At 39.2% G+C, this 13,198-nt stretch overlaps 1 protein-coding gene across 2 annotated transcripts in view; it reads right to left on the reverse strand.

The window, feature by feature from the left end:
* Positions 1–248: 248 nt before the first annotated feature.
* Positions 249–13,198, reverse strand: part of PARP4 (poly(ADP-ribose) polymerase family member 4) — a 69,477-nt gene continuing 56,527 nt past the window's right edge. For both annotated transcript variants that reach the window (XM_040266841.1, XM_040266842.1), the window contains 2 exons: positions 7,251–7,383; positions 249–1,684 (listed from right to left, as the gene is read on the reverse strand). In XM_040266841.1, coding sequence (XP_040122775.1) covers positions 1,489–1,684; positions 7,251–7,383 — 329 coding nt within the window. In that variant the 3' untranslated portion in view covers positions 249–1,488. The remainder of the gene's footprint in view (positions 1,685–7,250; positions 7,384–13,198) is intronic.

The following is a 13,198-nucleotide window of genomic DNA, read 5'->3' on the forward strand; positions in this document are numbered from 1 at the left end:
ATTTGAGATATTTACAATATTAAATAAAATATTTTAAATAAAATAAAATATTTAAATTACAATTAAAAAATATTATAAAGCAACATTAGTTGATGGGGGACAGCTTATTATTTCATAATTCTATCTAATGAGAAGAAAATAAAATAGAGAATCACAATATTTCTTAAAATGATTCAGACAACAGCATCATATTGGAAAACTGCTCATCAATGTTAACATTATTAAAGCAGATAAATCAGACTTCATGGTTCACGTTGACAAAAACGTTGATCCTTAATCTCCTTGCGACTACAGATTTAATTCCCAGTTTACAGAAAATATGGGGAAAGAGAAATGGACACAGTCAGACATATCCGGATGTGGGACATTCAATAAGACAGCAAGAGGGGAGAGAAGACTGTTCTACATGTAAAAAAATTGACAAAATACTTTAAGTCTTGATGGGGGTCATTACACTATTTACTCTGCTTTTATGTATTTTTGAAATAAAAACTAAGTACATACGTTCCTTGTAAAATTTTTTAATTTTTTTAATTTCAACTTTTAAAATTCAAAGTGTGTAAGATAGAAATAAAGTTTCTATTCCTCAGAGGTTTGGAATATGACATCATAGATTTCTATCTTGTAAACACCTATTTGTATAACTTTTAAAATGAGCTCTATTGCATATGCTGGATGATGGCACTATGTACATATGCACATATGATACCTGCGTGTGTCAATGTGTCCATGTTCCTGTAAGATGAATTTCTAGAAGTACAATTCCTACCAGTGGAGTTTACAGGTCAAAGAGGGTAGTGATTTAATTTTTTCTCCCAGTTTTATTGAGATATAATTGACATATAGCACACTATAAGATTAAGATGGCAGCACCATGATCTGACCCTCAAACATCATGAAATGATGATCACAGTAAGTTTAGTGAATATCCACCACCTCATACAGATATAGAGTAAAAGAAGAAGAAAATCATTTTTCCTTGTGATGAGAACTCAGGATTTAGTCTCTGAACAACTTTCACATGTACTATATAGCAGTGTTTTATATTTTCATGCCGCATATTACATCCTAGTACTTATTTATTGTGTAACTGGAAGTTTGTACCTTCTGATCACCTTCATCCAATCTCCACCCTCCCCCAACCTCTGGTTTAAAAAAAAGTCTGTAATATTAGAATTTTTATCTAAAAAAGTTTTTTTTGGTTGTACTGCTTGGCTTGCGGGATCTTTGTTCCCTGACCAGGGATCAAACCCAGAATCACAGCGTTAAAAGCTTGGAGTCCTAACCACTGGATCACCAGGGAATTCCTTGAAATTTTTATTGTATAGTTGCTTGTTAGTTCACTGAAACAATAGCCTTTTTCCATTTATTTTAAAGTGATTGCTATACTGAATAAACTCATAACTAGACTTCATTATAGGTATCTATTATATCTGATTATCATATACATGAGGCATGAGTGCATGTTAAAAGACAAGTGCATGAGCGTCAGCCTTGGCTGTGCTCAAGGAGCCTGTGAGGAGGGGAGGCGGCATCTCTGGGCAGGATCCCCAGCAGCTGCTTGGTGGCGGAGTCCCAGTCTTTACCCAGCTCCAGCCGCTGGCAGATGGATGGGTACTGCCCTTCAGTTCTTCTGAGCCACTCACTGGCTTTCTTTATTTTCTCACAATCCCAGGGAATATTCCTAGATTAAACACATCTTTCCATCAATTTCAGAATATAATTACATACGAAATGTCATGTGGTACCAAATCTAGCACATTATATCAGACAAAATCTGTCAAAAATTAAGATAATAAAAGCAGTTCTCTTTTTTTTTCCCTCTGACATTTTGTGAAAGTTCTTCCACCTGTCTGACATGGCGCATTTAACTTATTCAACTACTTGGAAACAGAGTAGCCCCCTCACTGCCCAGCTTCCCCACATGTGACACATGTTCTTCTCGCTCCAGGACAACTACAGCTTCTCTGGCCCTTTACATGTTTGCTTGTTATCATCTTTCCATCCTTCAAGGACAAGCTTGATGCTATTTTACAAAGGCTTTCATTTATCTCTCCTTTTTATTGTCCCACGAATTCTCAACTCCATTATTTACTTGTAAAGTACCTGAGAGTCACCTAAGATACTGGTATATATTTAATTTTAGCACACAAATTAGGAACAACTTACTTGTAAAATGTGCATAACATAAAAACTTCAAGTTTGTGTCCAAAAAATGGTGTCAATTATTCAAACTAAAGACTCAGAAAAACCGTGGGATCACTCATTAGTATTAGTTAGCTACTTCCTCCTTGTTTTGTTGTCTGCTAGAACTTGCTAGCAAACAAGTGGTGATATATACTATAGAATATGGGGGAAACTGAAAACCTGGAGAATTTTTTCCATCTTCCCTGCCCCACCATGAACTGGGAAAAGGCCATCAGAGTAGTGTGGTAGTTAAGAGCTGGGTTCAAATCCTGCCTCTGATCACACAGCACTGGTTGTGATATTGGTTTATTGTTGTTGTTGGCCACCTGTCTTGTGGGATTTTAGTTGCCTGACTAGGGATTGAATCCTGGCCCTCAATGGTGAACCTGCAGAGTCCTAACCACTGGACCACCAGGGAATTCCCTAGTTGTGTGATATTGTTACAGCTACAGCTTTCATTTATCACTGGAAGTCTGTTTCTTCAGTTATGACAGTGATACAAGATCCTATGGGTTTGCTGTGGGGATTAACAAAAAGCATGAATTCAAAATTTAACAGTCTCTGGCACAAAGTTGGCAATCAATAAATGTTAGCTGAATATGATGACATGAACATACTAAATAGCTGGCATACCCAACATGGCTAAAAAGACCCAATAATTATTAGTCTACTGACAGTTACTAACTACTGAAAGCAGCAAGCTGATTTTAAATATTCTCATGAATCCAGATGGCCTCTATATTTTGATGGTTCTACTAACATGAAAATTTTGTTCAAATACCTCCAAGCAACGTGCTACTCCATTAGTTACATACATCATGAAGCTGGAAATATATAAAAGCTTTAAATATACATAAATAGGAAACAAAAATTACTTAAAATATAGTTATAAAGTGCCAACAAACCATTTTGCCCACACAATAACAGTGACAGGGTAACGGCATGGGTGTTATGATGTGTGATGGAATATACTTCACCGTTTTTCAAAATCCTGACTTAATAGTTTGTGCCACTACAATTCAAAAGGAGACTCAAAGTTATTAATACTTATTCCAGTGGCTATCATAATTGGAAAAGATTTAAAAAGAGGAGGTGGCTCACTGGTTGTGCCTGTAAATCAAACAGTCCCTTCCACTAGTTCTTCAAGGTATTTGTCCAGATATTCATTTAAAACATGTTGCTTTTTAAAATGAAGTTATATATTACATATAGTAAAATGCTCAGTTAATTATTTTCTGAGTACCTCGTTCATGTCTGATGCTGTTGGGAGTAGAGAATTTATTAATTTATTTATGGCTGAGCTACAAGGCTTTCGGGATCTAAGAACAGGGATTGAACCTGGGTTGTTGGCAGTGACAGTGTGGAGTCCTAGTCACTGGACTAGCAGGGAATTTCCCAGAAGTGGAGAATTTAATCGGTCCTTGAACTGGACATGGAACAACAGACTGGTTCCAAAAAGGAAAAGGAGTACGTCAAGGCTGTCTATTGTCACCCTGCTTATTTAACTTATATGCAGAGTACATCATGAGAAATGTTGGGCTGGCAGAAGCACAAGCTGGAATCAAGACTGCCAGGAGGAATATCAATAACCTCAGATATCCAGATGACACCACCCTTATGGCAGAAAGTGAAGAAGAACTAGAAAGCCTCTTGATGAAAGTGGAAGAGGAGAGTGAAAAATTTGGCTTAAGGCTCAACATTCAGAAAACGAAGATCATGGCACCTGGTCCCATCACTTCATGGGAAATAGATGGGGAAACAGTGGAAACAGTGTCTGACTTTATTTTTTGGGCTCCAAAATCACTGCAGATGGTGATTGCAGCCATGATATTAAAAGACGCTTACTCCTTGGAGGAAAAGTTATGACCAAACTAGATAGCATATTGAAAAGCAGAGACATTACTTTGCCAACAAAGGTGGGTCTAGTCAAGGCTATGGTTTTTCCAGTGGTCAGGTATGGATGTGAGAGTTGGACTGTGAAGAAAGCCAAGTGCCGAAGAATTGATGCTTTTGAACTGTGGTGTTGGAGAAGACTTGAGAGTCCCTTAGACTGCAAGGAGATCCAACCAGTCCATTCTAAAGGAGATCAGCCCTGGGTGTTCTTTGGAAGGAATGATGCTAAAGCTGAAACTCCAGTACTTTGGCCACCTCATGTGAAGAGTTGACTCATTGGAAAAGACTCTGATGCTGGGAGGGATTGGGGGCAGGAGGAGAAGGGGACGACAGAGGATGAGATGGCTGGATGGCATCACGGACTCGATGGACGTGAGTTTGAGTGAACTCCGGGAGATGGTGATGGACAGGGAGGCCTGGTGTGCTGTGATACATGGGGTCGCAAAGAGTCGGACACGACTGAGTGACTGAACTGAACTGAACTGTGAGAAGGTACAAATAGATTTACTCATTTATTTTAGTTTCGTCTAAATTATCTCTTGGAGAAGGCAATGGCACCCCACTCCAGTACTCTTGCCTGGAAAATCCCATGGATGGAGGAGCCTGGGGGGCTGCAGTCCATGGGTCACTAAGAGTTGGACGTGACTGAGTGACTTCACTTTCACTTTTCACTTTCATGCATTGGAGAAGGAAATGGCAACCCACTCCAGTGTTCTTGCCTGGAGAATCCCAGGGGTGGGGGAGCCTGGTGGGCTGCCGTCTATGGTGTCACACAGAGTCAGACACAACTGAAATGACTTAGCAGCAGCAGCAGCATATTATCTCTAAGAGATGAGAACTTTTTCTTAAATGTGAAACTTAAAAATAGTTATGAATATTCTTTAATATCACAAAATATTCAGGTAATGTTTAATTTCCCTGTCTTTTTTTAAAAGAAAAAAGTACAACGGGTCTCGTTCAAATCAGGATCCAGTTTGCCTCCTTTCAAACGTCCCTCTATTTTTTTTTAAATGTCCTTTAATTTATAGGTTTCACATCTCCTCTCTTTTTTCTCTTGCCATTTATTTCCTCATATTTCAGACACTGCTGACTACATTCCCATGGTATAATTTAACATGTTCAACCTCTGTTCTCTGATACCTGGACTTCATTAGGTAAAAGATTTACACAATTTCAAAGTCAAAATCATAAAACAAAGTACATGAGAAACCTAACTTCCATTCTGTCTCCTCCTTCTCCCTCAAAGAAAATATTTTATTAGTTTTGTTAGTTTTCCCCTTATCTTGCCTTTTTTGAAAAAACAATGTGTATGTGTGTGTGTGTGTGTGTGTATTTATGTGCATGTGTATATACATATAACACTGTATCATATGCATGGGTACAGATGCAGCTTTGATGAGCAAGCAGAGTGTTCATACCTGCCACCAAGGCCTCTGTGGTACCAGGCATCAGCCAAGGGCTAGGTCCCTGGAACTTGTCACATCCTGTCATACGCTGCCACATTTAAGCATAAAACTTAGGGAGGTCCCAGAATTCTAAATCTGAACCTGGTCTTCCAGGTGGTTACAAAGTTGTATTTGTTGGGGTACAGCTTTAAACATATTTAACTGCAAGTTAAATCTGCAATTTTTAAATACTTAAGACATATAGCATGTGAGTCTCTATTTGTATTCTTGTCCCAGGCCCAGGAAATGTTAGATTTTCCAAAAGCACATACAAGCCATGTGCTGTAGTGAGAGGACCACTGAACCAGGAGCCAGCAGCGCAGTAACTCTCTGAGCCGTTTTCTGTGCAAACACTGTCTGACCTGCACACAGTGGAAGAGCTCCGGTGAGAGGCTCCCTTGAACAGTTATCTCTGTGCTTATACTTCGCTGCAGCTTTTTACAAAGTAGTTAAGAAATGGTTGAGCTTTTTCTTCTTTTTAACTAAATAATCCATCTTCATCTTCCACATTCCTGCCCTCGATACACACACTTGTGAACTACAGCCTTGAAAAAATGTTTTCAAATAGGAAATAGTTGTAAAATAGCTATTTCCAATTACTTCGTAAAAACATAGCTGATTTGTAATTGCTCAGCATAAATTACGATCCACTTTTATTCAATGTAAAAGTGGTTAAAAAAATTGTTACTCTCCAGTTCCCCTTCTCATTGGATCTGAACCCTGGTCTCGGTGGCCATAAAAGCTGTGCTTATAGTGTCCACTGTAGAGTATGTGGGCTAGTTTCAAAGAAGGCTGAATTCTCTTGGGACTTGTTGCCTCTACCCCTTGTAAAATAGGATCACCTTAGCCTTAAAGGGAGACTGTATGTGAAACTGGTAGTTGGTGTAGTAACTGCTGACTAGTATTTTTGTATTTGGGAGGTGTTTATCAATAGCTTTCTTGCCTCCTGATCAATATTTTTCCCCTCAAGATCTGTTACCAGTAAAGCTGTTTTCATCTAAGTGGATCTAGAGTTCGGAGAGAAGCACTACATGAAAAGGCAAATGAGGAGACAGGATGCTCTTTTAGGTGGAAACACTTGTTTTGTTTGTTTTTGCTGACGCTGCTACCTGGCATATAAATGACCAATAAAAGACTCGAGGATGTGAAAAAATTTGTTAATTTTTAAAGATAAATTCAAAGATGATTTCAAAATGCATAGGTTTATTATACCAAAAACTTACAAAATAAAAAAAAATCAGTAAAAAATATTTACTCCACTATTTTCTGGAATAAAAAAACATATATATAAAGACAAATTTTCCTTTAGCCATATACATAGTGCTTTAGGACTTGGGGTGCTATTTATGAGCACCTAAAGTTGCTTCCTGGCCTGCTCTCTACCCGTGTCTTGCTTATTACAAGAAATCTACTGAAAGAGTTTGGTTGCTGACTAGGGTACCTAATAGGAATCTATTTCCCCATAGCCTAAACAATTTCTTTTCATGATTAAGATAATTCTGTGGGGAAGACGGGCATCATTGTTAATTTAGGAATTACTCTCCGTAATTATTACACTGGATCCACAAAACAGTACAATAAAAACCTGGCTGACACACATACACTTGCTACAGCTTCTTTTGCTCATGATGAAAACAAACAAGATGAAACAAACAGGCTAAGGGCAAATAGATAAACAAATATAATAAAAAGAAATGACTGAAAATATAAATGAGTTAAAGTCACCTGGGAATGGAAGCATCGTCCAGTTTCATCAGCGATTTGACGATTATTCCCTCCTGTTCCAACTTGGTGCGAAGGAACTGCAGCACTAGAAACGTAGCGATCAGGTCTAGAAGGCGTTCTCTTCCTCTTACACCTGGAAGTGAAGCATTTGTTTATGTCTGTTAAGAGACACTGCATCCCAAACGGTACCTGATTATAACAGTTCCGTTGAAGAATTACATTAATATTACTATTAAACCAGAACACATGAGCACATCATAAAACTCTGTAATACTTACCAAGGTCCTTAACTAGCCAGCTATTTAAATAAAAAAGGAGGGCAACTGGAACAAGTGTCTATCATAATATCCTGATGGTTGTTAGCAAAATGAATTCCATCCTGAGTCCCCCCTGCACCCTAACTTTCCAAATATCCAGAGATGTGCGAAGTTCACTGAAAGAAATTTAGTTTCTAGGCTCCTGCTGCAAATACCTCAGAGGAATAAACCTAAGCATACAACAGATGAACAACTGATACACTGATTAGACCACTGTATTAATATCAAATTATTCCTAGTGATCAGTAGTCTTGGAATAGACTTTCTAGCACTGCTCGTGCCTTGGGGGCCCTGTCAGTAAAACAAAATTTAGATAATTTTCATGTTCCTGTAAATGCTCTGCTTGACCAGAAGCACTACACACTCAGGCAGCCAAACCTGCAACTCTTAAATCAGCTCCCAGGCTCTCTGCTTATTTTTTTTGTTCCTGGGTCTTTCTGAGAAGTCGGATATGCACCAGTCAATCAGAGGCACCTCCTGTCCCTGGCTGCCCCCTCCTATAAAAGCTAGCAGGCCCCTCCCTTACTGTGCCTTCTCTGGGCTCGAGACTGGAGTCTGCCTGCTTCATGAAGTGTGAGATTAAAACCTTTTTTGCTTTTCAAGATCAATAAATTGCCCTCTTTGATGATTTTAACAGTACATACAGGTAACCAGTGTCCTTATCCAAATCAAGATATTTTACTCTATTATGAAAAATACCAACATTGAAGATGAATGCTTATATCTACTGAGCCCAGAGATTGACCCATTTTTATTTCCTAAATGCAACCTATGTATTTGAGATAACTTTATACAAATATTTTGATTTTAAATATTGTTACTTTTCCAATCCCAAACTTTGTGAAACCAAACTTTCCACATCTTTTTGGGTTCAAAATAAGCCACCCCAGAATCTGCCACTTTGGTGAAAAGCTAAAGGCAATCAACACTTAGGAGACTCAGGAAAAGCTTTTTACTACATTCCCTACCCACAACAGTCTAAAATAAATTAGGAGAGGGTCTGTAACAGGAAGAGAGCTGTTGCCAGTCTTCTATCGAGAGACTGACCGCCAGGCAGTGCAAATATCTATCTACCACATATTCTGTCCCCTCACCTGCCCGTAAACTGCCCATTCCCCACCCTCCAGGGAGCCCTACAGCCCCTGTCCCTCTCCCTCGGTCAGCTACTTGGCTGCCTTTTGAGTCTCATATGTTTCTCTGGCTCCCATGCATACAAATACATATGCACGTATGTAATTCAAGTTGTTTCTCTCTTGTTAACCTTTAATTACAGGGGAGTCTCAGCCAAGAACCAGAAGGGTAGAGAGTTATTTTTCCCCTCCTACAATCTTCATCATCATTAGAGTAACAAGAGAAAGAAACAACTTGAATTACATACATGTCTATGTACATGTGTAGTTTCCCAGGTCAGTTAACTGTTTCCAAAATGTCCGATACGTAGCACTGTTTGCATCACCAAAACATAGTCACTTAATGTTTTTTAAAAAAAATATTTGAAGCCTACAGAAAAGTAGAAAGAACAATATGATGAATATCCCCATTACCTCAGAGCTTATCTACTCTTAACAGTTTTCCACATTTTGAATTTTTCTCTTTTCTTTAAAAGAAAGAAATATTTTAAGTTGAAGCCCCTCTTGTATACATCCTCCAATCCATCCACTTACACTCCAACCTTCCCTCAGCTTTTCAAAAGTAAACACTCTGACCTGGGGACTGATATTCCTGTGACGAACACTGCTTTTGAAAGTGATCGTCGATGACTACGAAAAATTATATGCCAAGAAAATGGACAATCTAGAGGAAATGCCTGCAATGCGGGAGGACCTGGGTTCTATCCCTAGGTTGTGAAGATTCCCTGGAGGAAGCACAGCAATGCACTCCAGTATTCTTGCTTGGAGAATCCCCATGGACAGAGAAGCCTGGAAGGTTGCAAACCATGGGGTAGCAACGAGTCGGACATGACTGACTGACAATTGACTGATTGATGATTTTAACAGTACATACAGGTAACCAGTGTCCTTATCCAAATCAAGACATTTTACTCTATTATGAAAAATACCAACATTGAAAATGAATGCTTATATCTACTGAGCCCAGAGATTGACCCATTTTTATTTTCTAAAAGCACAGCACAGAGGAAATGCAAAAATTCCTAGCAATATATGATCTCCCAAGACTGGATCTCCCAAGTGCTGTATTCAATATGCCAGCAAATTTGGAAAACTCAGCAGTGGCCACAGGACTGGAAAAGGTCAGTTTTCATTCCAATCCCAAAGAAAGGCAATGCAAAAGAATGTTCAAACTATTGCACAATTGCACTCATTTCACACACTAGCGAAGTAATGCTCAAAATTCTCCAAGTGAGGTTCCAACAGCACATGAACTGAGAACTTCCAGGTGTCCAAGTTGGATTTAGAAAAAGCAGAGGAACCAGAGATCAAATTGCCAACATCTACTGGATCATACAAAAAGCAAGAGAATTCCAGAAAAACATTTACTTCTGCTTTGCTGAATATGCTAACGCCCTTGATGGTGTGAATCATAATAAAGTGTGGAAAATCCTTAAAGAGATGGGAATATCAGACCACCTTACCTGCCTCCTGAGAAACCTGTATGCAGGTCAAGAAACAACAGTTAGAATCAGACATGGAACAATGGACCAGTTCAAAATTCGGAAAGGAGCATGTTAAGGCCGTATATTGTCACTCTGCTTATTTAACTTCTATGCAGAGTACATCATGTGAAATGCCAGGCTGGATGAAGCACAAGCTGGAATCAAGATTGCTGGGAGAAATATCAATAACCTCAGATATGCAGATGACACCACCCTTATGGCAGAAAGCAAAGAAGAACTACAGAGCCTCTTTATGAAGGTGAAAGAAGAGAGTTAAAAAGCTGGCTTAAAACTCAACATTCAAAAAACTAAGATCATGGCATCCGGTCCCATCACTTCACGGCAAATATATGGGGAAACAGTGGAAACAGTGAGAGACTTTATTTACTTGGGATCCAAAATCATTGCAGATGTTAACTGCAGCCATGAAATTAAAAGATGCATGCTCATTGGAAGAAAGGCTATGACAAACCTATACAGTGTATTAAAAAGCAGAGACATTACTTTGCCAACAAAGGTCTGTCTAGTCAAAACTATGGTTTTTCCAGTCGTTACGTATGGATGTGAGAGTTGGACCATAAAAAAGGCTGCGTGCCGAAGAACTGATGCTTTTGAATTGTGGTGTTGGAGAAGACTCATGAATCCCTGGGACTTCAAGGAGATCAAACCAGTCAATCCTAAAGGAAGTCAATCCTGAATATTCATTGGAAGGACTGATGCTGAAGCTGAAGCTCCAGTACTTTGGCCATCTGGTGGGAAGAGGCAACTCATTAGAAAAGACCCTTATGCTGGGAAAGATTGAAGGCAGGGAGAGAAGGGGATGACAGAGGATAAGGTGGTTGTATGGCATTACCAACTTAAAGGACATGAGTTTCAGCAAGCTCCAGGAGGTGGTGAAGGACAGGGAAGCCTGATGTGCTGCAGTCCATGGGGTCACAAAGAGTCAGACACAACATAGCGACTGAACAACAAGAAGACTGAAAAAGGAAGAAAAGTAGAAAATATCAACAGATCAGTTATCAGTAATGAGACTGAACTGGGGGCGGGGGACGGGGAAACACACCAAAATCCTCCCAACAAACAAAAGTCCAGGACCAGACAGCTTCACAGGTGAATTCTAGCAAAACATGTGGAGAAGAGTTAACATCACGGTTCAATATCCACACACTGATCAATGTGTTCAACAAATTGAGGAATAAAGACCATATTAGCATCTCAATGGCTGTAGAAAAAGCTGGATTGCTTATTAAACATCTTATTTTTTAATTTAGGCATTTATCTCTATAAACTTCTTAGAACTGCTTTTCCTGTATCCCATAAATCTTGCTATGTTGTATTTCCATTTTCTCTTTTCTTTTCCATGGGATTTCCCAGGCAAAGATACTGGAGTGGGTGCCATTCTCTTCTCCAGGGGATCTTCCTGACCTAGGGACCAAACCTGCACATCCTGCATTGCAGGAGGATTCTTTACCACTGAGCCACCAGGTGACAGAGGAGCCTGGCAGGTTACAGTCCGTGGCATCGCAAGAGTTGGACATGACTTAGCAACTAAACAACTATAACAACCACCATAATTTCTAATTTCATTTGTCTTAAGGTGTTTTTTTTTTAATTTTTAAGGTATTTTTTGATTGCTCTTTTGACTCACATTTTCTTCTGTAACATGTTGCATAATCTCCACATATCTTTGAATTTTTCAGTTTTCCTTGTGTCCTTCTAGGACTTTCATGGTTTTACATTTGTTCTGGTGGATCCTCTGAAGGCTTTGCTTTAGGCCTTGTTAGGGTGGGACTGTTCAGTTTTTTCCCCCTCATCCTGTCGGACAGTCCTCGATCATGAGATACAGTCTTTATGGCTCTTCTCGGGTTTCAATGGAAAGCCTGAGACATTTATCAAGTCTAATTTGTTGTAATCTGAACACCAAATCCTGTCTTCCTAACACCTGGTGACAGGTGAAATCTCTGCTCAGCCCTCTAGCTTCTGGATTGTTGCTTTTATCTGGATTCCTTGAAGGCACAGTGGTGTATGTATATGTTAGGGGACAGCCAAGGATCTGAGGGAGATGTGTGTGCATAAGTCAAATTTTTTTGTTTATTATGTCATTCCATGCAATTTTAAGTGAACAGACTTTGAGAAAATCTACTGGGAGTATTACACAGATGATGCCAACATTGATGAGAATGTTTTACATAAGGTAATTAGAGGGACCACTGACACTATCACCCCCCACAATTTGTACATGCCATACAAAAAGAATAAATAAAGTTCACTGGCATTTAATTAGCATTATTCTAGTCAATCTATGAACTATGATACGCCTGAACAATTGCAGAATCTTCAGAGCAAAACAATTTTCTTCCACTAGCAGATATAGCAGTTTGTTTCTCTAAAAACAAGCAAATAAATCAACACAACAAAAACTACACACACAATCCCAAAACAAAAGTTGAGGGAGCTTTCAATGCAGCTTTCAGAGCTCCCTGCTCTGCGGTCCCCTCCATTAAGTATTCTCACCTTTAATTTTGAGGCGCTCTCAGCCTCAAATGCTGACCCCTGTGCCATCATCGCATGAACACTTTCTGTTTCAGTCCTAACCTCCATGTGCCTGTGAACTGAGAAGCGCCTTCAGGTGAAAAGCTGGATAAAAGTAGAGCTCACCTAATTTGTTTCTCTTCTTTCAAGGTTTGTGTCCCTGCTAGTTTCTGTCTGCTTCTGATTATATTCCAGGCCTTCAGAGAGTGGTTTTAAAATATTTTGTCTAGGGTTAATAAATGTTATTGGCAGGAGTTAGTCAGCTCTTCTTTCACTCCAGAAACTAGAACACTCTGCTGGTGCAAGTTTTCATCATTACTTTTGGTCAAGTGCAATTCAAAGAAGTGCAATTCAAAGAGTACATTTCCCAACTCCCTGTGTTAATATCTGGGTGGGGCTCAGAGGCTCATCCTTGCCACATTTCCTCTCTCTCCCTCTGGTCTACCAGGTGGATGATGTCAGAATAATCTTTTCTTCTTCTTTTC

The sequence above is a fragment of the Oryx dammah genome, unplaced genomic scaffold, assembly GCF_014754425.2.
Source record: "Oryx dammah isolate SB20612 unplaced genomic scaffold, SCBI_Odam_1.1 HiC_scaffold_24, whole genome shotgun sequence".
In the NCBI taxonomy this organism is placed as follows: Eukaryota; Metazoa; Chordata; class Mammalia; order Artiodactyla; family Bovidae; genus Oryx; species Oryx dammah.